The sequence below is a fragment of the Notolabrus celidotus genome, chromosome 2, assembly GCF_009762535.1.
Source record: "Notolabrus celidotus isolate fNotCel1 chromosome 2, fNotCel1.pri, whole genome shotgun sequence".
Classification (NCBI taxonomy): domain Eukaryota; kingdom Metazoa; phylum Chordata; class Actinopteri; order Labriformes; family Labridae; genus Notolabrus; species Notolabrus celidotus.
This window is the reverse complement of record NC_048273.1, coordinates 13,966,345-13,993,186: the sequence shown is the minus strand read 5'-3', so window position 1 is coordinate 13,993,186 and position 26,842 is coordinate 13,966,345. Positions and strand designations below refer to the sequence as shown.

The window sequence follows — 26,842 nt, the reverse complement described above, 5'->3', positions numbered from 1 at the left end:
TAAAGGAAAATCAGCCCATATTGATGTGAAAAAAGCTCTGGAGCAGTGTCACTTCATCCCAAAATCAGAGGCTACAGTTTGCCACATACAGTTAAAGGGTTGCAACAGGAATCTTTACTTGCGCTTTCTATTTTTGTTGCGGTAAGGAGCACTGCAATTCAGAGATGTTGGCTTTCCTAAAGGCCCTGTGTGGAGGTTGATTCTGGTGACTCCTTGGGATGAAATTTGTAGTGATTTTGTAGGATGGACACTACATTTCAGACGTTGAAAAGATGTAGCTCTAAGATAAGATAGGATACAATAGGAAACAATGAGATGACATAAGATGACACATGATAAGATGAGATGAGATGAGATGAGATGAGGTGAGATAAAATTAAATGAGATGAGGTGAGGTGAGGCAGGGCGAGGTGGGGCAAGGTGAGGTGAGGGGAGGCAAGATGAGATACAAGATATGAGATACGAGATATGAGATAAGAGGCCAGGGATGCTGAAAAAATTGAGAAGAATGAGATTTTTCTCATTTCATACTTCAAGAAAAAGATTTTTATTATAATATTATAATATTTTCAAAATTATTAATTTATTTTCAACTAATATGTTTAAATTCATCTTTGAGAAAAACTCTGAAATATAAGTTAGAGAAAACAAAGCAAACGGAAAACTAACCCAATTAGATTAAGTGAGATCACTAGTTATCAAAAACAACAAATCTCCTTATTAAGGACAAATAAAGATCTAAATATCTATGCTCATTGTCTCAGAGCAAATTAACTGTTTAGTGTTAGTCTGCTCTTAAAGGGATAGTTGAAGTAGGGTTGTATGAATTTATTATCTATAGTAAGGGTATTACACGTGTTCCTCTGCCTGCAGTGCACTGATCAGCTGTTTACATCTATGGTTAATAAGTTAAGTTGCATTTTGCAAAGTGCACTGACAGTTATACTTTAAATCATGATTGTCACAATATAACCAGTCCTCCAGCTGGTCTCTCAATAAAGAGGAGTATATCCTGTCAGTCATATACTTACTATAGACAAGTACCGAATACAACCCTACTTCAGAATATCAAACTATTCCTCTAAACCTCGTATGATTCATTGTACTCAACTATGCTTAGACAATCGTATCCCAATCTGTCAAAATGAAAACAGTTTATCTCCAGTGTAAGTGAACATTTGGTTCATAAAGACAGCCATCTAATGCGCTGTAACACCTAAAGAAGATGGGGGATCAAAATAAATCTGGAAGATAAAAGAATGTGGCTCTTATCAAGTATGATTATAATGTCTCCAACAAGATAGACATGCTGCTTTATTTCATTCAGATGTTCAGGCGGTGGTTTTCCAACCATTCAGCTGGATGGGTTGCTGAAGTCTGTGTGCCCTGCTGTGAGTACATTTTTTTTGTAACTTTTACCTGTGTGTTGGCATTACTAAGTCTGACATTCTGACCCAAACAAGTGCAACAAACCAGATCAGTGATTGCTCATTTTATTATCTGTGTCACTAAACAATGTCAGAAAGTCTGCATGAATGAAAGTTAGGCACTGGGCAATGTAGATGTTGCACTAGTGTTGGACAAACCAAAATATGCACTTTGAGAGATCTAAACTTTTTGTTTTTACTGTTTTTTCTCTCCCTCATAATGTCTTCTTTTGCCAATAAACACTACATGCTGTATTGGACACAAGCCTTTCCAATTGGACAATTTTGTTTAATTGATTTTTTTGGGTACATAACATTAAATTGATTACACCTCTTATATGTATTTCCGCTCTGCAGAAGTCTGAACAGACATAATGATTATGTTTTCACTCTGAGCTTATTTACAATGTTTTCAACAGCTGGTTCTTAATTCCCCTATGCCCAAAAAATGTCTGGGAGGTCCTGCTGTTACGTTAATACTGTACACAGTTGTAAACTGCCCACTGTTGCCTAGCAATCTCGGCCATGGGCAGGGATTTTCATGTAATAACTTGGGGTCATTTGCATTAACTTTTTGGCCTTTTCAGATCATTTGCATATAAAAAGGAATGCTGCATGTGTTTGCATGTATCCCTGTAGTTAAGACTTAGTGGTTTGTTTTCCTATTTGATTTGATTTTTGTAAATTTTAATTCTTTTTACAGTTCCTATGTGTCAAAAAATGGCCCAGAAAACAAATATTCTATTACTGCAATTATATTACATCTTGCAGAAGAGAGTCTGTGCCCCATGCAGAGAGGAGTCCTTGCCCAGGGCTGGCTGTTAACATGCTGCAGGGACTTCTCCTCTCCAGGATGAATGAGTATGTTTTGGTATCGTTCCTGGCAGAGCCTGCAGATGGGGAGATCAGAGCAGAGGGGTTTCTGCTCAAAAGAACATCTGGGTTTCTTTGCTTACTTATTACACTGAGAGTTCCCATATGTGCCAACAAAATGAGTCAACTCAATTAATTTTTCATTTTCATATTTCCAGGATTTGACACAATTTGTAGAGTGTTGCATGTTTTTATTTCAAGGTCTAGTTGAAGTGGAAGGAACTGTACAGGGAAGATGAAGTATGTCATGAAGTATGAAACATTGTCTAACATGATCAAGCAAAAATCCTGTATGGAGAGTTTTTAGTGTTTAAAGCTGAAGGGCTCTCACTAGACGATTACCTATGTATGTATCAACATATGTGCAGTGGTGGACAACAACAAAGTAAATTTACTTAAGTACTACACTTAAGTACTGGGCCAGATATGACCATCATACAGGGGGGGGGCACAGAGTAGTTCCTTCAGCACCGGAACCTGAAAAAAGTGATAAGATGCCCCCCCTTCCCCCTTACGTCCAGAAATGTAAAAAAAACAAGTGATAAGACCCCCCCATGACGTCCCAAACCTGAAGTAAGTGATTAGATCCACCATTTGGATATTGTACTCAAAAAGCACAATCCAAACTCCAGTGTGAGGAAAGTGTTTCATCTCAATCTCCCAAGGACAGTCCCGGCCTGAATTCAAACTAAGGACCCTTGTATTGAAATGTAGAAGGCCTGTCCACCACACTGCAAGGCAACTTTGCAGTGCATGCCTCTTTAAGCATTTTCATGTAAAAAGGTGTATGCACTTGTTTAAAAGCACAGTTCATGGACATTGTGAGAAAAGTGTTTCATTTCCAACTCACATTTGCAGCACATTATGGGTTTTGAACCCAGAACCATCTGAAAGGTAGCTAACCTATCCTCATCACCACTGGGCTGCTTGGATGAACTTACTTTTGTAGGTCTTTTCATTCCACCATTTGGATAGTGGACTTCAAAATAACATTTCTTACAGTGTGAGGAAAGTGTTTTAATTCCATCTCCAGTAGGCAGTCCATGTCAAGGATTTGAACCCAAGGTCCTTGTATGGAAAGGCAGAGGGATATCCCCAACACCACAGAGCTGCCTGGCAGTGAGTACCTTTTCGGGTCTTTTCCTTCCACCAATCTGTTGTAGCTGTTCAGAAGCTCAACCACATTGTGAGGGAAGTGTTTCTTTGCCATCTCACATTGGAAGCCCTTAGTGGGATTTTCACCCCGAATCTTCAGACTGTAAGGCAGCAGTCATATCCACAACACAACAGAGCTGCCTAGCAGGGCATGCTCTTGTTGGTCTTTTCATTCCACATATTTGTTGTAGTTGTTCAAAAGCACAGCTCAACCACTTTGTCAAGAAACTGTTTCTTTTCCATCTCACATTGGAAGCCCTTAATGGGATTTTAACCCTGAACAATAAGACTGTAAAGGCAGATTTATACTTCTGCGTCGCCACTACGCAGCAGGGGCTGACACGTACATGAGCACCACATACTAGTGCGTCGATGTGTCCATGACGCACAGCTTTTCTCTGCCAAACGCTTGAGGGCAGTGTGGTCTCTCTGATAGCCGGTCGCCCACTTCCGGCCCCGCTACAATCTCTGTTTACTTTTCCACAGCTATTCAGAGCGTGTGATGTCAATCTACAACTGATACATATTGCTGTTTATCATACAGACATGATTACATGAAGAATAGAGAGGAGGAGATGAAATACATGGCTGATGTGCGGCCGATGAGCAGGGATCCCGGAAGTGCTGTAAAAGTGGGAAATACAATGCAGCTGAGCGGACCAATAACAGGGCTTGCGGTCCGCATCAATTCTATGGGTAGTTACATTTCTGAGGAGGTACAGCTCAACCACATTGTGAAGAAATGGCTTCTTTTCCATCTCACTTTGGAAGCCCTTAGTGAGATTTGAACCCCAAATCGTCAGACTGTAAGGCAGCAGTAATTTCCTAACACCACAAAGCTGCTAAGCAGTGCATGCTTCTTCCTGTCTTTTCATTTCACCAATTTGTTGTAGTTGTTCAAAAGCTCAGCCAAATTGTGAGGGAAGTATTTCTTTGCAATATCACATTGTTTTGTTTTGCGAAATGTTGTCATGTTTTGTGAAATGTTGTTGTGTTTTCTGAAATATGGTTGTGTTTTCTTTAATGTCATCGTGTTTTGTGAAATGTTGGGTTTTTTTGTGAAATGTTGCATGTGTTTTGAAATGTTGGGTTTTCTGATATGTTGTTGTGTTTTTCCCTTCAGTGCCACTGTAAAATAGAGTGTCAGAAATTAAAATGGAACTAGAAATGAAACTTTTTCCTGACAGAAAAATCAGGATATAAAAAAAATATAGCAGTGCACATGAACATAGCTTTCAAATAAATGCTGCAGGTAGATATTACATTTGAAGAGAACCTATCATGATATGATCAGTTTTATGTTAAATGTAAATGTTTCTTTAGCATGGTTTGTTGGTGTAAGCTAAGTAAAAAAGTGCATGATGTCTTGATGATAACGATATTAAACTGACGGAAATACATACGAAAAGCTGTTATATAGTACCAAAGTTAATTCCAGTTCCATTTCATATTTTTAAATATTCTTTCCTACAGGCTTAGAATGGTTGCACTGAAAATCACAGATTAGGTGTTGCATTTGCACAGTCAAAAATCTGGACAATTTTAGAGCACATTTTTGAATCTTCATCTTTCACTATCCAGCCATTGAAAGGGCTGCACTAGGGATATGGTTGTAATTAAAACTGGTATAAACCTGAAGAATTTTTCATCGGACGCTTTCATGCATACATCTTTTGAGACTGTTATGCACTAATCTGGTTATTGAAGGTAAGATGTCACAAGACATTTCTGTGTTAATGTAAAAAATATTTGTGTGTGTGTGTGTGTGTGTGTGTATTTTTGTGAAAAGTTTTGGTCACTGTGTCCTTGTCTTTTTTGTAAAAGAAAAGTGTTTAATTATCATACCTCTGTCACTCAATGCAAGGCCACTGTATTTCTACTTGTTAACCAGGCAAGCAACATTATCTTGAATATCTCAAAAAATTGTATATAAGCAATGACAGCCTTAAACATGCTGTCACATATGACACATGTGTGGGAGGGGTGTTAAAGCATCTTTTCTCCATGTCTACTTGAGGTGTGTACACAAATGATGTTCTGTGGCCCTGAGGAAAGTTTACCTCTATGTGCTCTAAAGGCTGATTTATAACTCAACAGAGGCACACACACACACACATCACATTTATGTTACTGAATATTGTATGACTCTACTTTCACGATTATGCTTTCCTCTTGCCTATATAAAATTTCTCTTGACAGCTGATATCAGTAATACCCTGTGAAAGTTGTGCAGAAGCCTAATTTTCTAACCCTGTGCCCAAGCAGAGAGATAAGCAGGCATTTATAATGTGGCCAGATATCAAGAGCTATCGTCCAAACCCTGCCTGTTTGGCTTGCAGTCTACTTATATATTATTAACAGCAAATGTGATATTTAAGATGTAGCTTTAGGCCAGCTGGCAATAATTTAGTACAGGTTAGTCATTATTTAGACACGGGTATACTTGTCCTTAAATGACTGGTAGGAGTTGTGAGGAAATCACAGTGGAGCTTAGCTGCCACCTGGTGGACAGCAAATGTAAACACAAATCAACTATAGGACTGAAGAGCAAATTATATGTTACTATGCCAATGTGCTGTATTGCTGGAAAAAATGCTGAAAGACCAAAACAGGGCAACAACATAACTGCATGTGTTCTTTGTTAAAGTAGTCATTAAATTATAATTGTTCTTGTTTGAATTGATTGGTTTTCAGTGTTCAGCAATACAATTTCATTCATTCTTCAAAACATGTCAACAAAAGACGACTTTGATGCGGCAAATTGAATTATACAAGTTGCTTATTTTCAATGAAACCTGAACACATCCTCTCACTTTGGAATTCTGCCCCCTCTCTTTCAAAATACCAAGAATTCACTTGCCACAACTACCCTCTTTTTGTGATACATGGACACATATTCTCAAGAAATAAAGGACAAAATTGGGCCAGGGATGTAAGGAGGGACTTATTAAAATCATATCTGTGAATATGAAGATATTTTTCTGTAGAAAGTTTGTTGTACTGATACCAAAGCAGCAGTAGTTCAGACAATCTTGTAATTGAGGTAATAGAGGAGACATCTCAAAGAGACAAGAGACAAGATTACTCTGCAGGCTTAACGCTTCTCCTCTGTTCATCAAAAATTGCAGCAATCACAGTGTGTAATGGTTTTCTCTGAAAGGCATTTCTTAAATAATACAATTAATCTTCAAAAATTCAGATGTGGTGCGTCATTCTCAATCATTCCTGCTCTTTGTCTATCAAGTGAGTCATGGCATCCTCAGTCAGTAAGGGACCTGAAACACCAAAAAATTCTTGGCTTTTCTTTCAGGCACTTTAGAAACAACTTGTTCTGCACGTCGGTCAGCAAAAAGCTTGAGGAAATTCAGCCCTGGTGATTGAGCTACTCAATACACAAGGTACACAACGTGTACCAAGAAAAAGTTATACATTCCACATTTTACTTTTACTCAAGTACAAAAAAAATCAGCATCATATTTATCTAAAGTACCAGCAATGTGAATTACTCTATGTGATAAATGCCCCCTTATGAATCATATACATTTTAACCATCATGTTGTAATTATTGATACAGAGATGTCATCGCTATGACGAGCCGACCGGTTACATTGGCGCTCATCTTAATTATCAAACGTCTGTTAACTTGTCAATTTTTCCCTTGTGTTCAACAATGACCTCTCGTAAATTCCTACAGGATCTAAGCCCTCCATAAGTGTGGTACTTGTTACCACCTGGCTCAGGGCTGGTAACAAGAAGGGAGGCATGTGAATGTGACTGACATCACCTTGCTGATGGACATCAACTTTAGGAGTCTTGGGTGCCCAAGTCATGGTGGCCGGGGTAGAGGACGAGGTGGTCAGACTAGCTGCCCAGAGAGAGACAAACCCATTACAGAGAGGGTGTATGACCCAGCTCCTATCCCGGACGAGTCCCTGTTTGTTACCACCTGGCTCAGGGATGGTAACAAGACGGGAGACCACACACAGATAAAGCATTCAAAAGTATTATTTATTTAACTAACATAATTAAACTCATCCAATAACTAATGCGATAAATCAGTATGAGAGTAAACAGTCATGTTGGAAATGTGAGGATGAGTGAAAGGGTTTTGTGATGGTGGTGATGTATGCTCCAAACCATCAAATACAGGATGAGGGAGGGGTAGCAGGCCTAGCTGAGAGGGAGTGACAGCTCTCTGAAGGCCCCACCCAGCTGTGCAGGTAAATCAGACTACCCCTCTCAGCTCCACCCACATGCCATTTCCAGATACCTGCAAGCACGAGGAAACACATGGCTGAGAGACTGAAACATGTCCTGTTCATTACTTTAACAAATGACAATCTAGTCAGTCAAGTTTTTGCTAATCAGCTGATTATGGACCATTTTGTTTCTTATCAGTAGGAGACAAGGTTAAGAGGATCACAGACTGGCGACTTCTAATTCCAGCAATGAGAATGTGAACTTGGTAGAGACGATACCATACACAGGATAATGAGGAGGATAAGGAAGACGGTGAAGAAGAGCTCTGTCATGTGCTGTGTGCCATTGGCTGATTAGCTACAGCAAAGTTAGCTACAGCTGGTGGCCACCTACTAGCTTACTTTCCCCTTGCTATCTGCTTGGATTTGTTCCTCCCACATGCTGTCTCCAAAGGATATTTTACAAGACTTGTTTTACTTTGAAGATTGTTGCCACAAAGTTTTTTCATGTTGGACACTTGAGGCCCGGCTTGTTGGGATTCCAAATTCTCATTGAATTTAAAATGTGTGTTTTGCCCTGGTAACACTTATGGGTTTGACTTATACCTGAAACAATCATTACCATCACATTGGGTTAGTTGCAATTGAATGATCATTCACTGCTCCAGTAAACAGAATGGAGTCTACTACTTGACCTAGCTTTCAACCACAAAGCAAGCAGTATGCTAGCAAGATTCAAAGTCGGTGACATTGCATTCTATTGATTTACACATTTTAACAAAAATATTATTCATGTTTTCTGTTGACTGCAGCCTGAAGCAAAGCACCAAAGACTCAATAACAGGTTGAGATTACTTTTGCAAAGCACAGTATCAGTCAGTATCAGTCAGTACAGAGAAGCTAGCTACTTTCTGCAGCTTCCAGTACTGGCTACTTTCTGGAGCTTTCCATTGGTACTGTCAATAAAATAAGTCTCCTATACATTTGTCATTGTCTCTCTCTCTTCTACATGTATAGAGTGTTGAAATTAGATTTTAAAATATTGCTTGACCTGTAAATGGAAACTTTAACAAACAGTTATATTGGAATAAATTGGGAGGTGTACATTATCAGGAATTAATTGACATCCTGTGGCCAATCATTATCAAACAGACCATTGTATGATAGTTTTTGCCTTTGAAATGTTGTTCACTAGAACATTGTATCATACTGGGATTATCCTAGTTAAGTAAGGAACCTCAAAACTGAACATGATGCTTACAATGAGTCAACATACAAGTGAAGTCCTTTCCCCCTCTTCTCCTAACTAGATCCATGTTATTGATTTCATTAGATGAAATGTTGATGCTCAAATGGTGGAACAGTATTTGTACTTTTGGAATAACATGTGTATGGAGCTCTTTGCCAACTCAAATTGAATTTTATTTTTTTCCCCTTAAATTCTAGAAAGGACAAGTCACAGGACACAGTCATAGGAAATCCCTGATAAATGTCAAAGAGCTCCACCCGGAACCTGTGGCCTGTAGAGAGAGGAAGGTGCGGCACACTGGCTCCACAGTTCAGCCTGCTCTTATCACATCTCATCAGCCTGTTAACTCAGCGGTCCATAAAACTGTCTCCAGTGTGATATTCCATCATCACATCACACCCTAATTTTCTTGAACAACACCTTACAGTTGAACGAGCATGCTTTGCAATGCAGAACCGGAGTGCAATGGTGAATTAGGCACCAGGGGACACCTCTAACTCTTACCGCTTATTAAACCACAACTACACTTTCAGAACTTCAGCATGCCAGCCCAAGCAGAGAGAAAGCTTCCCTTAACCGCAAAGTGTTACACATTTTGTTTTGTTAAGTTTTTCAACTGCTCGCTGACTTCATCTTTTAACTACATAACATATGGCAAGCTTATTTGTGTGATTTTACATTCACTTTGCTATCTTTCCCTATGTGCATTGCTGTGTTTGCACAAAATGCAAGTCATTAAGCAGACGTGCAGAATAATGTTGAATTTTTGTAATTAGGGAGTGTGTGTGTGGGCATGTCTGACTGCCTGTCTTCACTGTATGTCTACAAGTGGTGCACACAGAATGCAAAATGACTCCCTCAGCTGCTGCCTCTGTCTCCCTCTGGGCCTCCCAGACTCTCCAAGCTGAACACATCCAGCCGGGCTGCCTCCCATCAGGGTCCAGCCTGGTTAACAAGCAGCAGAATGAACACCAGCCAGTTAAATTGTATGTAACTTTTTAGTTCACACTAATAGTGCGACCTTTATTGATTTCTTGTCTCTGCCTTCAGCTTGGCCGAAACACTAATGGCACTGGTCAATAAAAAACCATGAGGTGGAAGTTCTGAATACCCCCTCCCCCCTGTGCTGACCACGTCCCTAAAAATAGGCCCTCAACCTCCCTCAGAGTCTGTTGAGCCGGTGCCATGACAGCTTGGTACACTTATTCGATATAAGCTAGTCTGTGTTTGTTCCCTCGGTACAGATGTAAGAAGGCTAGCATGCTGGGCCCTCCACAGAATGCATCTACTGTGACTCCTGTCCCTGCCAAGTCGCATTCAAACGGCCAGCCACATTCACAGAGTACCCTGCCTCTTTAAATCAATAAATTTATAACATGATGAACGAAGCATAAAATAACACAGTAGCCTGGGCTCGCAAATCGACAACAAACAGCAGTTTCAGCAGCTGTGTCCTGCACAGCACTGTTGGGATCTACGGCTTCAAAGAATTACACTCACATTTCAAAAGAACAAGTTTACAATAAAACATGCCCTGTGTGTGTGTAGCTACCACCCACTGTTTTATTGACTGCTAATGTCAATGTGTACCCCTGCCAGCTGATGTCTCTCCCTCCACTCTTGCACTTATTGAGCTTTGCAGACAGAAATATTATGAGCAGGGTTCAATAAAGCTGAAATTATCCCCACTTTTCCTCACTGTGAAAACAACCACGTGTCTCCATACTTCTCAACCCTGAACTTTGTTGACCGATATGTTCCCAAAGCGTACTGTAACAAGGCCCTTTGGATGTGAGCCTTCCCGTGTTTTACAGGTGTACCACTGACTTTGGAGCACAGAGGCAGCTGAAGGCGATTGTCTCACACAGAGATGCAGCCATTCGTAAGTCAAAAGTTGTGCGAGGGGACCCCTGTGGTGCTGCTCCTCCACAGTAAGTGAAGCAGCAGCCAGCAGCCGTATTGATTCCACCTTGCAGCCTTGAGCCTGCTGTCACAGACAGTGTATATCACTTTATTTAATCCACTGTTAAATAGGCTTTAATTAGAAATCTGTCCAGCGGATGTGTTTAAGTTAAGAGGTGGTTTATGGCAAAGTTGCAAGTCAAAGTACCCTTCCTGTCCTGCAGTAGCTTGTTTTTGTCACTGCTGTTTTTTCAGTTAAAGTTGAATGAGGATTCTTTTGGTGGTAATTTTTTTTATCGCAGTGCTGTTGACAGTGTCCGCAAAGAGAAGGCAAATGATGCAAATGCACCCTCTTGGGGGATTAGCCTGGCTGCTATTTGAAAAGTACTTACAGTAAGTCTCCTAATTGTGGTTAATGTTTGTAGGTCCCTGGACTCAATCTAATGACAGATTACTGATAGCAATACCATTTACTTATAATCTCTGCATTTGTGTCTTGCAGTTGCATTTACTGTACACATTAAGGTTACATTTGGTTTCATCTCGGTCTATCAGGTTAGCAAGAAACCCATGTTCACTTTGAATGCAGATGTACACATTTTAAAACTATGTTGTATTCACATGTGTTTTATAGCTAAAGCATAATGAGTTTTTAAAAATATATGCAGCAATGAACTGTTAAACAGTGTTTCTTAGGGACCCTTACACATCATAAAGTTAAGCTCTTTAAAACTTTAGAGTGCATGCCCATCTGTAACACAAAATCTTGGCACCAGAGCTAAAAACATAGTTGGCATTGGGAACATTGTTTCTGAAACTTTCATGCCAATAAAAGCCCTTTGAATTGAACTGTTGAAAAAATTCCTGGGGGAAGGTAAAAAGCCTGTATTGATCACTCTCCTTTTCTAATACAGCCACATAGTCTGGGTGAAACAGATTGTGTGAAACTTTGAGGCCAGAAAAGTGCCTCTACCACCGAAGTTTGATATTAATGAACATTTAATTGTATGAATTTCACATTTGTTCTACACATTATTACCCAATGTCTTGAATACTTATGTATTTATTAATATGCAGTTATTGGGCTTTTTAAAGGACTACTGCCATTACTGTGCCTGATTTGATTCATAAGAATGAAACTGGCATTCTACTAAGAAATTTGTCTTTTGCATAACAAGAAGCCCATTGCAACATTAAGGCTACTTACTCAAGTACAGTTCATGTCTAATCCTAACTCTATTTTTGGATCTTTGTTTTCTTCATCAGTGGGTGTTTTAGTATGTTTATTTTACCGCTGCAGTAAATGCACATATTTTACCTTGCTTTATGTTAGCATTTCTATGTTTTATGTATTTCATCAGATTCAGCATGTCCTATGCAATTTACTGTCACATGAACATCAATTACTTTAAAGTATGTAGTATAATTTCTATTCAGAAAACTTGGGATTAAGAGCTTTTCTTCATGATATGCTGTTTTAATGAGATGTTTCGATATGTCACAACAGGACATGCACAGGTGTAAGTAATACTTTATGAATACAGTTGTGGCGTACTTACTGCATCGCTTAAATGGAGATGAGCCATCGTTAATGTTATTAGTAACACCTGTTCTAGGATGCTATAAGTCAAAATGATTGCTCTGGAAATGAGTGATTTCCATAGTTCTGCTAGTTTTTCTTATATGCAGATTTGCATTCATTCTTGAACTAGAGTTGATAAGGGGACTATTTTATTCAAATATTTTTCATATGTAACATTCATATTCAAAACAGCTTGTTAGAGCACTCATGTCACACAACACATGGCAGCTTATTGGCTGAACTGTTTCTCCCGGAGATGTAGTACCTGACAAATGACACTGGGTGTCGCCGCAGAGTGTTTAATATCGCTCCTGCGCGCTTATTCCGCCACTCTCACCCCCCTCTGCCTCGTGCTGTGTGTGCGTGTGTGTTGTGTGTCGGATAGAAAGTCAGCCTGGTTTCCAGCTGAGTGCTTGCTCTCTCACAGTGTGTGTGTGTGTTGTCATTATTATCCACTCTGCTCCCAGCTCAGAATGGCCAGATTCACTCAGACTGAAACAAGAAGGCAGCACCATCCACAGCAGCCCCAGCCCGCTCACTCCAGCCTGGTTTTCACCGGACCGGGGGCACCACCGACCCAACACCCACTACTACTGATCCCACATCAGCACCAGTACCCTCAGATCACATTCCCGAAACCCATGAACGGGTCAGAACCCATTTCAATTCATCCGGAGAGCGGCAACATGAAAGACCAAGATGCCATTAAGCTGTTTATCGGGCAGATACCGCGGAACTTGGAGGAAAAAGACCTGAAACCTCTGTTTGAACAGTTTGGGAAAATCCACGAACTGACAGTTCTCAAGGACCGATACACCGGCATGCACAAAGGTAACGTGTCGCCCCTTCAAAGCGCTGCTAGGCCCTGTATTTAGCTCTATAACTGCTAATTATTAAATAGGCTGTGCGTTAAGAAGTCATTTGTGTTGAAATAGTAGCGCGTAAATACGGGTGTATGCTACTTTTCTAACGGTTATTCCGGTTCTATCCAGATCAGATATCAGTCTGTTCTTCTGTAGGAATATCATGTGCATCATTGCTATATTTTCACCTGACATTTAGCCTTTATGTTTTTCATTCAGTCCCATGCATGCTTTCTTTTCTTTAAAGCATGAGCTTCTATTTCATTTTGAAATCCTGGTATTTGTTGTGCCGTCTTGCTTCTACATTTCATAACGCAGGGAGCCTAAATTGTAGATTCACAAATATTATGATCGTTTCCATCCTCAGGAATGTTTTGGGGGCTTGCTGTGTTGGCCTTGTTCAGTAATTTATTGAAATTGGACAGTCTTCCCTTAACACGCTGTTAAGTGGGGCAGAGGCGCTTGAAAAGGATGCATTTTTAAAGAGCCTTCCCCTGCCAGTCCCGTCTTCCACGGAGGGGCGGCATCATTTATTCATCCATATGCGTTCTTTAACATCTCCCCATGTGCGAGTGAGGTTCTGTGCAAACTCGGCAAGGCCAAATCAGTTCAAAAGCCAGCACCACAGTGTCTCCAAAGGGCGCAAGAACTGTCGCAAGATGACGGACGTGGCCACAGAGAGTGGGCAGAGCTGCTGCGCTGCTTCTGCTGAAGGCTGAGGGAGGCTGAGGCTGTAAATCCACTCAGCTCATTGTACACACTGACAACTTCCAGTTTCCATAATGAAGTTTGTTATCAGAAGTGTACGGTGTACATCACTGCTTGGGTGGGAAGCCCATTTCACAATACGTGGGCGCCCCTCACAGTCCTATCCACGCAGTGTAGACGTCATCACCATCATCATCAGCATCATCATCATCATCATCATCATCATCATCATCATCATCATCTCTTACACTCTATTTAAATTTGCTCCCATCGCATTCCTGTTTGAAGTCAGTCAGACTGGAAAGAGCACAATCTCTGAGGGCTCCTTGGCTGTATGATGGTGGATATAATCCTAGAGAATTTTTCATACAGTGTGAGACTTCCATGATATTACTGACTGTACTATGATAATTAGTGTTATTGCAATCTTAACACATGAGGCCAATTCACTTAAAATCATTCCCAAAATCATGATTGAAATGGAGAAAAGCAGCACTGACGTATCGTCTTGGATAACATATTAATAGCTAAATGTGTGTTTTGTAAATGGTCTTCAGAGAACAAAACCTGAACGACTTATCATTTAGTCACACCATAGTTTCTTGTCAACCTCCCCCTTTTTTGATCTTCATCTTGCACTCCAGCAGAGCAGATGTTGATATGTGAGGGATGTTAGTACAGGAGATAAGCTTTTTATTGCTGTGACATTTAGAAAAGACGAATGGCAATCTGTTTCAATAATGAAAATGCCATTTACAAACATTGCAAATAATGTCATGTCCTCAATGTCATAAAATTACTATCCCAAGTTATTACATTTGTTAGTATTACAAAGGTTGTCATAATGTTCCAGTGCTGAGGCTGCATCAGATTTATAATGATTTTCCCCCATATTCATTCATGTGGATTGGCATCTCTGGATCGAATTCACAGTTTTAACGACAGAGGATGCATGATTAATATAAAAAACTACCTTTAGATAGGTTTAAGATAAACAAAATAACAATAACCGAAAACAAAATACATGAAAAATGTATAAGCACACATGTACTAAAATATGCAGGTGATCCTATTGCTCTATACCATTTACTTCTGTGAACACATCTGGATCAAAAATGTAACATATAGGGCTTTCACACACTCTGTGTACACTAACATTATGCTATCACAGCTCCTATTAGCTGCATATTTCATGAAGTCACAAGCCTGAGTAGCAAACCGCCCTGATGCTGCAGTAGATATGTGTAGAAGGGAAGATATTTTTTTCAGCGCAGCACTCATTTGGCATTCAGCGGTATGTGTTTGCTTGTGCATGTGTGTGCATACATATACTAAAATGTCATTGCACTGGGTTGCATAATGATTGCAGTAGTTTGCTCTTGATTGGCTCTTACCTGATTTGGGTGTCAGGGCAGAGATGTGAGGCTCTAGATATGTTGCCATGGACAGAATACAGAGAAAAATAATAAATAGATTTTATTGTTAGTTGTAGCCTAACGTAAATTATGTAAAGGTTATTTACTTATCATGTAGCTAAAAGTGAAAAGTTTCTTATCTGGGGAAGTTGGATGCAGATTTTTGTAATGGAACGAGTAAATGAGATGCACTGTTTGTATTCAGTCAATATGTCGTTGTCAATTCCAAAACACCATGGTATTGAATAGAGATTATTTTGAATGTTACAAATGAAGGTGGAAAGTTTTATCAATTTCCATCAGAAGTTTTTGAGTGTTCATTCAGTTGAATAATCAACTCACAAATCTAAAACGTGTGATTGTTGAGATGCAGATAAATGAGGTCTGTTCCCTACATCAGAGTTAAAAATGACAAAAATCAAATCCTATTTAGTTCTAAAGTAATTTCTTTAACCTTTATTCATAAACCTACAAACAATGAATTAGTTGGGATAAGTATTCAGAGGAATTGTGATGAATTGCTTATAATGTGATGAATTGAGGCCACACGATTAACAATAATCAAACAAACCCTCATATGGCATTGATCTCTGATGAAGTTATTTTATAGTTAATCATGTTATTTAGCAAAAAAGGATTATGAGTATGGATTGGATTCACACACACACACACACACACACACACACACACACACACACACACACACACACACACACACACATACACACACACACACACACACACACACACACACAGACAACACACACACACACACACACACACACACACACACACACACACACACACACTCAAAAGCCCACATTATTTTCATCACTCTAAGCATTGTGCATTAGTAGTCACTGCACTTATTCTGTCATTTTGATTTCCATTTCATGCACATTGCGCTTTGTGTTTATTCTTCCCTCCTTTCTTATGCAACTATTTTTTCCCCCGTGGTAATCCATGAGGGAAAACATGGAATTAGTTTGTAAAGCGTGATAATAATGCATGGCCATAATAACTTGACTCAAGAGGATTAGCAAATGTGCATTGTCTGAAGCAGCAGTCTCTTGGGTGATCAGCTGGTTGCCTTCCTAAACAGTGGCTGCCTCTGCCAATTAAAAATTCAGTCTGGTCTGCCTCTTCAAACGATTAATTCTGCCCACGCTGCCGATGGCCTGCCAATTATTGTCACCCAATTGGTATTAATAGGTGAAGGATTTCCTGATGTTGAATTTATCATAGACTCTGAAAACTTCACCCTTTGGCTCTAATTAGCTCCCACTTATAACACATGCAGAACACACACTTGCATGTCTGTGCACATGCATAAATGCAGAATCAAGGCTCTAATTGGCTGTTTTGTTTTCACTTTAATGTGTTTAGTTTGCATGTTTCTTATTTCATTTATTTCACTTTATTTCTTGTCCTATTTGGCAGTTCTGCTTTGGAAAAAAAGAAGATTGATACATGAAAAACACCCAAAACAATCTGTAATCTCTTTCAGTGGGGAATGAACTGCTCCATTTCTCTGGACAGATTTTATCCTGTGAATTCTGTTGAGATTGACTGATCCTCCTTCGTGCAGTTAAGTAATATGCTATCAAAGGAGAGGAAAAGAAAGATGCAGGAGTGATTCAGCATAGAAAGAAAGACAGACAGACAGACAGGCAGACAGGCAGACAGGCAGACAGGCAGACAGACAGACAGACAGACAGACAGGCGGGCGGACGGACAGACAGACAGACGGACGGACGGACGGACGGACGGACGGACGGACGGACGGACGGACGGACGGACGGACAGACAGACAGACAGTCAGACAGACAGACAGACAGACAGACAGACAGACAGACAGACAGACAGACAGACGAAACAATCCTTACTTCAATCTGACAGCCAGCTCTGTCGGGGTATCAATATTAAGCTATTGTCGGGTATCAATGTGTTAATGCATTTATAAATGGACCAGAGATATTGCTGTAGACCTCAGCGAAGCAGAAGCACATTAAATCACAGAATAATCTAATGAAATATTTATTCAAGTTTTTATTTTTTTTCTCCCTCTGAGCTCGTCTGATGGATAGCGTTCCTCTGTGGGTCGCCCTCCTAATAAAAAAGAGAGAAGGAAGGAAGGAAACAGGAATAGCTGGAACACAGCATATGTATCAAACCAAAATGATGTGGCATTAATATGAGACTGCTGTTTTCTAATATTAAATTATACCTGAAAGGCAGTAGCTTTCATTAAGCTGAGCTGGGGGAAGGTTCAGTTATTTCTTGTTAATAGGATTGGAAGTATGGGTGCATCTTCACGTCTCCATATTGTGTGTGTGCCTTATGGAAAGTGTCAAAGATCACGGCACTGCTGTAGGACAGCATCCCCCCTGGGGAAACAGATGGGATAAATTCACTTACAGACTATAAACAGAGCTGTAGAAGTGACATGGACAGGACACACACAACACGCTGTGATGATATTACTGATTTACCAGACATCAGTGTAGCAAATAATGACCACTGCTTGGCTGATAATGAAATCAAACACTTTCATGAAGGCCTTTATAATGCTGTTTTAGCTGCAGTCTTGTAAGGACTGCACATTAAATCACACATCCCTTTGTAATCACAATATGAGCTTTTATAGTAAACAAATATTGAGAAAGTCTTAATTCATCCCATCAGATTAGAAAAAAAATATTTAGCGTAAGCAATTCATGCTTTCTCATCCAGCATGTACACATTCATTTTCTATTTACTGAAGCCTAGCTTTTATTGCCATGCTTTTGTGGTATCAACCAGCCACCCTAAGATAAGTTGTCAATTAAAAAAAAGAAAAAGCAAGAACAAGCTTTTTGGATTTATTTTGTGATTGATGACAGGTGGGATACTTTGAAAATAACTGTTTAAAACTTAGAGAAAAGCATATAGACATATAAATGTATCTTTAGCTGAGTAACTTAGAATAAATGGTGAAGGGGTTGTTAATCAAATCAGAGTTGACAGAGTGAGTTTTTACATTTTGGATGAATCAACATTAAACTGAACATTTCACTTACAGTCAAGTTAAAACATTAGCCTAATTATTTATTATAATTTACATTACACTAAACATATTAATTTGAAGGTAACATTAGACAAGATGACTGGAATGTTTTATGTTAACATGTCTGATCTCGTTCAGTTCCTTCTTTGCAGTGGCCACACCTTAAAACACAAATGAAGCAATTCTTACAACTTTTGTCAATGTTCCTGTTATCACTGCCGGTTAATGTTTAAGTGACTCTTTACTGATCAATACCTGGCTCTCAAGACCTGCATGGGATGTAGACAGAAGTTTTGCTCACAATGTTTACTACTTATGAATGTCAACAGAAACTAATGTTTTTGCCACATTGTCAAGTAGCAGAGGTGAAACATGCTGAAAACCTTTTGGCATATTGTTATGACGGGTGTGATGTTGGGAATTATTCAAGGTTGTTCTGGGGTTAGGACCAATCAGAATCAAGTACTTGACACAGCTGGGTAATAATAAGCTTTAATCAAGCGGCCACTTCTGGTCTCAAAATATGAAGCCCATGCGGAAGTGTTATAAACTGTAATTCATCGAGCATCCACTTGAGGCTGGCTGCAGAAACACCGCAAACCACATAGACACCAATTCAAAAAAGACGATCTTTGCAGCAGAAATAAACATGTTTACAGCCTGGTTCAAAAGTCGGCTTGTCTCTACGTAGTTAATTTCTCTATCGGCACACACTGTACTGTGAATTTTTTTCTAACGCGATGGTTCAGAAGATATTAAGAATACATTTTTTTGCCCAAATAAGGACATGACTGACTTGCCTGACAGGCGGGAACACATAGCTGTTGGTGAGGAGGCTCAAACCCCGCCTCTTTATGTCACACTTTGACTGGTTGAGTTCAGCATTTCCAATATGGCTGCCGCCGTCGATTGGCTTCAAAACAGCACTTAGGAACAGTTTGGTGACATAAAGAAGAGCTGGTAATATACAGTATATGCTCTTTTTTTAATTGCACTTCATACCATTATTGCACTGTTGAACAATGCTGTTGAACATTGCATATTTTTTCTCATATCCACCAGGCCCAACACTGAGGCAGTAAAAACAATTCTCAGTCTCCTTGCAGTTTTGTGCAGTGATTCGATTTAACAAATCTGGAATAAAATTCCAGATTAGTGAGCGAAGGCCACCGAGCCAAACTAATGCAGCAACAACACTCGCCTCGCAATCTTTAAACGTCTGTAAATATTGTAATAAGCAACAGGGCTTTCCTCATAAAAGATGCAGCAGCTCAACTGCTACTGACAGGCGCTATGGGCCTTGACTTCAGGATGAGGAGCGCTGCCTCTCTCCACTTTCTTTTCCTTCTTTTCTGTTGGTTTTTCCAAGGAGATTGCCAATCTGTGATGCCGACAAGGCCGTGCTCTGCTGGAGGTCAGTGTCCACTCACCAAACTCACCTGGCTTTTTTATTCTGTGTCTGCATCGCTCGCCCTTAATCCCTGACTGAGAGAGCCTTTCAGATGGATTGATTTCCTGCTTCAATGCAACATTCATTATGGCTCTCAGTATATTATGCTTTCAGTGTGTTGGAAGTGCCGTTATGCCATGACCTTTGTGGAATATGTTTGCTCTTAATGCAGCCCTGGAGCTGAGATGGATATGAGAAGATTTAACAAGAAGTCTAAAAGAAAAACAGACCAATTTAGTTTATGCAACCATGCCATAGATTTAGATTTTATTAGATTGAATAGATTAAGGTTTATGATGGTTGGTTCAGATTGTGGACAGTCTCATGATTGAAGGCATGATAGTAATGGCAGGGGTGTTAAAGATTAAAGACTCTTTAAAAGCTTTTCCCCCATTACTTTCACCTGGAAGTAAATCTTTTCATAATTGGAAATTGCTGAAGAAGCATTTGCTGATACAAATTTATTGTTAATTTCATACAAATATAAACCAATTATGTTCAGTCTTTGTTTTCATAACTAGCTTCCCATTCTAAAATCATTAATCTACAAAGCCTATATTGTTAACTCTATTTATGCAACAAGAGGGGTGGAGTACCTTGAATTGATATAAAGTGAAGGGAACTGTATTCAGGTTTTTATTGCTGTTATAAAAGTCTTCTCAGATTTCCAAAAGAGAATTTGGTCTAAATTATTTTTGGTGTGTTGAGGGTCCAATTCTACCTCCAACTATAGCTTACCACCATCCTGCTCATACACAAAGGTCACAGCTATTTCCTTAGTCTAAATAGAGGGATAGAAGCCTATCTATTTTGTATGGGGAGCTTAGAGAGAGTGCCATTGCCTACAGAGCAGAGTGTTCTCATATGAGGAGGGGGTTTTAAAGGCACAGAGGGAGAAAGGAGGAGCGAGGAAGGGAGGTGGGGGTTGGTGGTTTCTGTTAGAATAGCATGAGCTCTTTAATGTTGTGTTTGAGCCTGGCTGGGCACAGATTCATTTTAGAAGGAAAATGAAATAACAAGGGAGAGGGGAGAGAGGAGATTTTAATGCAATGTTTTGTGATAATCCCTCTCTATTTTGGAACGGTTCAGGAGAACTCATGCGATAAAGCCTTGTACAAGGCTGGAAAATAATAAGTTATTTGTCTTGACTTATAGTACTGTGCCCTTAGAGGGCTTGCTAACCCTCGTGTTTTAGCCAAAACACAATCACAGATTAGTCAAGCTGTCACATCTCTCTGATTGCCAAATGGTTGAGCCCTTGATGCTGGTGTAAATGAACAATGCATACATGTTGTACATGTATCTGCTTGAGAGTGCACATGACAGCAAAGATGCACAGATATGACTTAGCACTGTCACTAGAACGGATTGGACAAGGAGGACGGCACATGTGTGCAGCAGGGCCCACAAGGCAAACGACAGACTGACACATGGGCGCAGAAACAGTGGATGTATGGACAGATGGATAAGTGGAGGGGGAAAGATGAAGTGTTTGTCAGAGATGCAGAAACAAATAGTTGCTTTTATCCCCAGGCTGTGCAGGTTGGGAGGGGGTAGAGTGATGGCTCAGACCGGGACACGCAGGATCCCACTGACAGGTTGAGAGCCGTTAGGACACCGGAGGGCGGGATTGATGGAGGGTGGAGGAGGAGGAGGAGCAGAGGCCAAGTTTAGCAGATGTATAAAACAATCATATGAAAGCTGTTAACAGAGAAAATCCCTCCAGCAACACTCGTAATACTTGGTTTGTTACCGCTGCTGCTGCTTCTACAAATACTGTGATTTCTGGTCTCCAAAGCCAATTACTATTTTATTGTTGTTATTTATATCAAAATACTTAGGTAAACAACATTAAAATGCTTATATAAGCTATAAAAACAGACCAAAAGATGCTCTTAATGCCAGTATTCTAACAACATTAACTCTTCAACTTGCATCCAGTAATTATTTTAGAGTATCAAGACCTTTTTCCTATGTACATTTCAAAGATCATGTGATGAAGACACATTTAAGATGGGAAAAAGTCATGAATGCTCAGGTCGGTGAGGGATGTGTGAAGATACATGCTGCTCAGCACAGTTATAAATAGAAATTCTGTGGTATTTCCGAAAATAGGTTAAGCTGCCATCGCTGCACTGCTGGCATGACATCACTGATTGCCTGCCAGCCTCCCCCAAAAGACTGCTCCCATACTGTGCTCAAACGGAGGGAGAGAGCAAGGGAGAGACAGAGGGAGCATCTGTGGGCGACTGCAGGGCCATGTCCTCCTCATTTCCAGCAATCCCCCCCTCCCTCATACCCCCCAATCCCTCACACCCCATCCCTTCCATCACGCAGCCATCTCCCCCCTCACTCCTTCCATCTATCTTTCCCAGTGAAGCTGCGACGCTGTAGCTAACAGTCTCTGTGCTTTATTGCCAGAGACACAAACTGGTCAAGGGCTTTGTACTGGAGATGTATCGCAGGCACTTTTTTTAGTGTGACACAAGCGGAATGAATGCCAAATAGTACCGAAGCCACAGATAAAAGATAGAATTTGTATTTCTTTTTTGATGATCAAAATGTAAATGTGGTTGAATGAACATAGTATGTGGACTTTTAATGAGTTCCAACATGGCAGCCTCTCCATGGCTCACTCTTAATGGTAGATCTGGCTTAATTAAAAAAGACTACTCAAATTAATTAATGGCTGATGGGTTCTCATATCTGATTAGTGTGCTCGCTGGGTTCACTTCAGAAGAGTGCCTGTGCCATTCATCTGATCTATCCATAGATAGACATAACAATACACTTTACTCACGATACAGTGATACGCAATATGATACGATACAATATGATACAATACAGTTTGATATTATACAATACAATCTGATATGGTATACATATTTAAAATACTTGTAGACATGATTTGTTTACCTCAATATAAATGTGAATGTAAGCTCTGCTGTGTTTTGTACCCCACTTTGACGAGACGTTGCTTCAGCTGCTACTGCTAGCTGTAGCCGAGGCATTTTTGTGAACAGGAGTGTGCAACACATTGGGTACAGTGCATTCCCTCAAATTACAAATTCTGTTGACTGCAAAATACCCACTGAGGTTTAATCCTGAAAGATTTATGTTGCTGTTACGAACTGAAAAGTGGAACCGGAATTCACGTACCTTATCGAATACACAAATTTCAGAAATTTTGAATACCCTAACCTATAGAGGATGGCAATCTTTTCTTGATAAAACTTGTGAGTAAACATATTTTGGCCAGGTATCATTTGCATTATTGTATGTGTGAAACACTGGTGGTACATCCTCAGCTGCAAAATCTTCACCTGCAACTGCCATGTTGCAGGTGAATGTGTGTACACCTCTATTCAGCTACAGCTGTAAAAGACATCATGATGTCCAAACACAGAAGTCAAAGGCAGATAGTGTACCTTATGTGGACAAGTTTTAAGCTGTTTCATGAGCATTTTGATGTTACATCCCTTATAGAATCTTAATAGACAGATAGCTAAATAGATAGACTTGTCGTTAGCATAATAACAAATATAAAATCCTCTTAAGTGAATGTGGTTGTGAGGAAAAACAACAACCTGGGTACATCTTTTTAGTCGGACCATTAGTGATAAATATTACCTTTATTCAGCCCAGTGGCGGTACGAGAATTAAATTAAAAACTAAACTAAAAGGACAGAAATTGAGGACAAAGGCACATGGTTGTGTTTTGGCACGCAGGTTATAATTGAAAGTATGAGTGTGGAATAAGACATAGAAGGACCCATTCAGTAGATGCACTGAATGGAAAGAACAGGTTTAAGGAGCCGAGTGCTCATTAGAAGTTTGTTTATAAAGACAAGTGTAATTAGTGTTTCCACTAAAGGAGGCTGGTGTACAGTAAAGCTGTAACAGAAAAGGATGTGTGTCATATCACAGGGTGGTGTTTTTTCTTCTCCTCACGTCTTTCCTTCTTGTTCCTTTTTTAATCACTCCATTCCAGCAACCTTTGGGCCTTTGAAGCGCTGTCTGCAAAGGTATCTAAAATCAAACTGACTGAAAACCTTCTTCGCCTCTCGGTCTGCAGACTGTTTGCAGCCGTCAGTCATCTGCAATTCGAGCCCAGCAATGATCAATTGATGGTTTAAAACGATGGCCTTCACCTTTCAGAGAGGACATGCATTGTTAGAAGTAATGCATCATATATCAAGTACATTAAATAATTACTGCCAGTGGAAACATAATGCACTGGGCTTTACTTTGTACAACAGTGCAATGGGTCTGAGCCAAGTGAAAGGGTTTTTATTATGTCCCTATGCCTGGTCTTTTTTGTTTTTCCAAGAGGATGTTATGGTACATTAAAAGGCGGAGATGCAGTTTTCTGACTTTGACTGGGGGGGACTCAGAGAAACTTTTATTGATTTCTGTGTAAATCCCCTCGCCGGAGCAGACTCCATTGCAGGGAGGGAGGGGAGGCACGACAGGCCGGAGAGACACGACTTGGCAGGTAAACTCTTGTTGCCCTCCCAGAAGAAGCACGGCGGGAGGCAATGAGTGTGAACCTACACATTATTTACAGCTCTGTGAAACTCCATCCATTAACAGTGTCAATTAGCCTGCTCATCAGGGATGCAGGCCAAGATGTATTTATAGATTGGACCTTGGCTTTAACAGCAGAAGAGAGATGAAGTACAAAGATAGTCTACAAAGGCTATAAGGCTTACTTTAAAGTCTACAGTACAGTGGGAGATGCCAAAGAACCATATATAGAGAGAGTTCTTACCAACTTGGGGATTGGCAGGCAATTGCAATCTGTCATGTCACCTCTTGAAACTGCACCTACCCTCAAACAGCATTACTTTTGGTGTCTTGGGAACTTTATCAGGAGCTACTTGGAACTGCATTGCTGTTGTCTGCCTTCAGAATGCTACTACGCCTACAGTGTAGCCCAAAGTACATGTCAGCTTTTGAGAGAAGTACCCTACAGTTGGATTATATATGAAGAACCACTTCTGCCCTGAGAGAACTATTTAACCTCAGAGCCATACAATAAATTGTGAGTGTAGAGGTGTCAACATGTATCTCTATTAACGTTATGATGGCTTCTTTGCTCCCGGTATAGATTCTGAAGCATAAACCCAGCCTTTCAGGGAGAATTTACTGCATTTGTCACACTCATTAGGCAATGCACGCCTCCCCTATAACACGAGCATGTTCTGTAAATACTCACGTTCACACCCTTGCACACAGGAAGCTCCTTTGGGACATGCTGCCTATGGATCTGTTGGACTGCTGCTCGAGGGCTAGTGTAGTCTATATGAGCAAGTAGCAACAAATCAATGGCTGAGGTCCCCTGCTCAGGGGTCACTGAGGGTACAAGGGAGGGTCCGGGGACTATTTCTTGCCCTCATGATGGACAGCAATGCTCCTTTGCGCACACAGCGACTTCCACATCCCCCCTCCCAAGCCTTTGCTCAAGGTGAAGGGATGATGGGAGGGAAAGTGAAAGGAGATATAGAGGAGGATTTGGAGCAGAGGATGAAGGGATGGAGTGATTGATGAAGGTGTGATGGAAGAGTGTAGTCGGCTTCAGGATCATGAGATGGTGACTGAGCACAGTGGCAGGCTCCCTTTAAGGTGGCTGTCTGACTTAATTAAGGTTTACAGGTTACGCTAGGCTACTGCTTATATTACAGTGCTCATTACAAGCCCATTAAGCCCGGGCAGAGAAAATATTGTTGTCAGAACAATGAGTGAGAGCATTTTGGAAAGACCCAGCCAACTCCATGGTCCAGCTCTTCTTTATTACACCTCTCTGTCTGCCCTGCCTCTCCCTGAACATTGGCATGGTTGTGTGAACAGATCGAGGACTTTTTTTTTTTCTTCAAAAGGTGAGGGAGTGATTGTTAAAAGCTTCTCAGAGACCAGACTGATTACCCCCCTCACGGTCAATCTGCGCCACTGAGCCTCCTGCCTCCCCGGCTGGCAATGATTCAGGTCATAATCACATTGTATCAGTGCTGATGATGTGTGTCTCAGCTTGCGACCCCTCTGAAAGGCTATCAGTTCCCCCAGAGCCCCACATGGCAGTAAATGAAGTAAGCAAGTAATCTGCTCACAGTGATAGCATTTTCCAAAGAGTGCAAATGATGTGTGAGGGAGCAGGGGCGAGAATGGTGCCAGGGCTGGCTCCGTTTCTGCTACCTTCACACTTTCCGGGCAAGGAAATGCCACATTGAGAGCAAGTTCACACTTTTTCATGCGCTCATTCAACACCGGGGCAGTTTGGCTCCTTGGGGGCAAGGAGATGGAAAAAGAGGGAGAAAAATGGGAATCCAAGGGGGTGTGAGAACAGAAGGGTTGAGGTTTTAAACCAGCCCAATCTACTGAGAGTTACTTTCATGTTAAACAATTCTGCAGTGTACAAAAAGCCAAATGATTACCTTTACCTTGAATGAAAGAGCAAAATAATGTTCTATAGTAAGTATCCATTGCTAATCGTTTAATGTTAAATAAAACTCCTTGAAGTTGCTGGCTTAAGTGTGTGAAAACAGGTATTTGATCACAGAAAGCTGGTCAAAGATAGTAGGTCATGGCAAGAAATCATACATTTATTGCATGATTTATTGCAATCTTATCCACTATTAGCATTGCCTGATTACTAGTAATATTTGTCTATGAGAGCAGGCTATGTAATTTCTGATTTGCAGAGAAATAACATTTTATTTCTTATTCATTATTTTCAGATGGGATATTTTCGAGTCAAAGCTAAGGAGCTGATTTGATTAATTAGTTTAGTAATTTAATTTGTTAAATTCATGGTAGCGAAAGATATACCAAATGTTCTGAAAAAACAATGGCAAATATTTGGTTAATTCTGTTTTTTTAGATGCTTTTTATTCCAACCAAATGACATCATTAGTTCACCTATTTGTATGTTATTGTTACAATGTATGTATAAACAGTCCTGTAATCTTATAGTGTT

At 40.3% G+C, this 26,842-nt stretch overlaps 1 protein-coding gene across 1 annotated transcript in view; it reads left to right on the top strand.

Annotated features, from left to right (window-relative positions):
* Positions 1-12,759: 12,759 nt before the first annotated feature.
* Positions 12,760-26,842, top strand: part of zgc:165603 (uncharacterized protein LOC571425 homolog) — a 113,124-nt gene continuing 99,041 nt past the window's right edge. Inside the window, exon 1 of the mRNA XM_034700267.1 lies at positions 12,760-13,218. Coding sequence (XP_034556158.1) covers positions 12,861-13,218 — 358 coding nt within the window. The 5' untranslated portion in view covers positions 12,760-12,860. The remainder of the gene's footprint in view (positions 13,219-26,842) is intronic.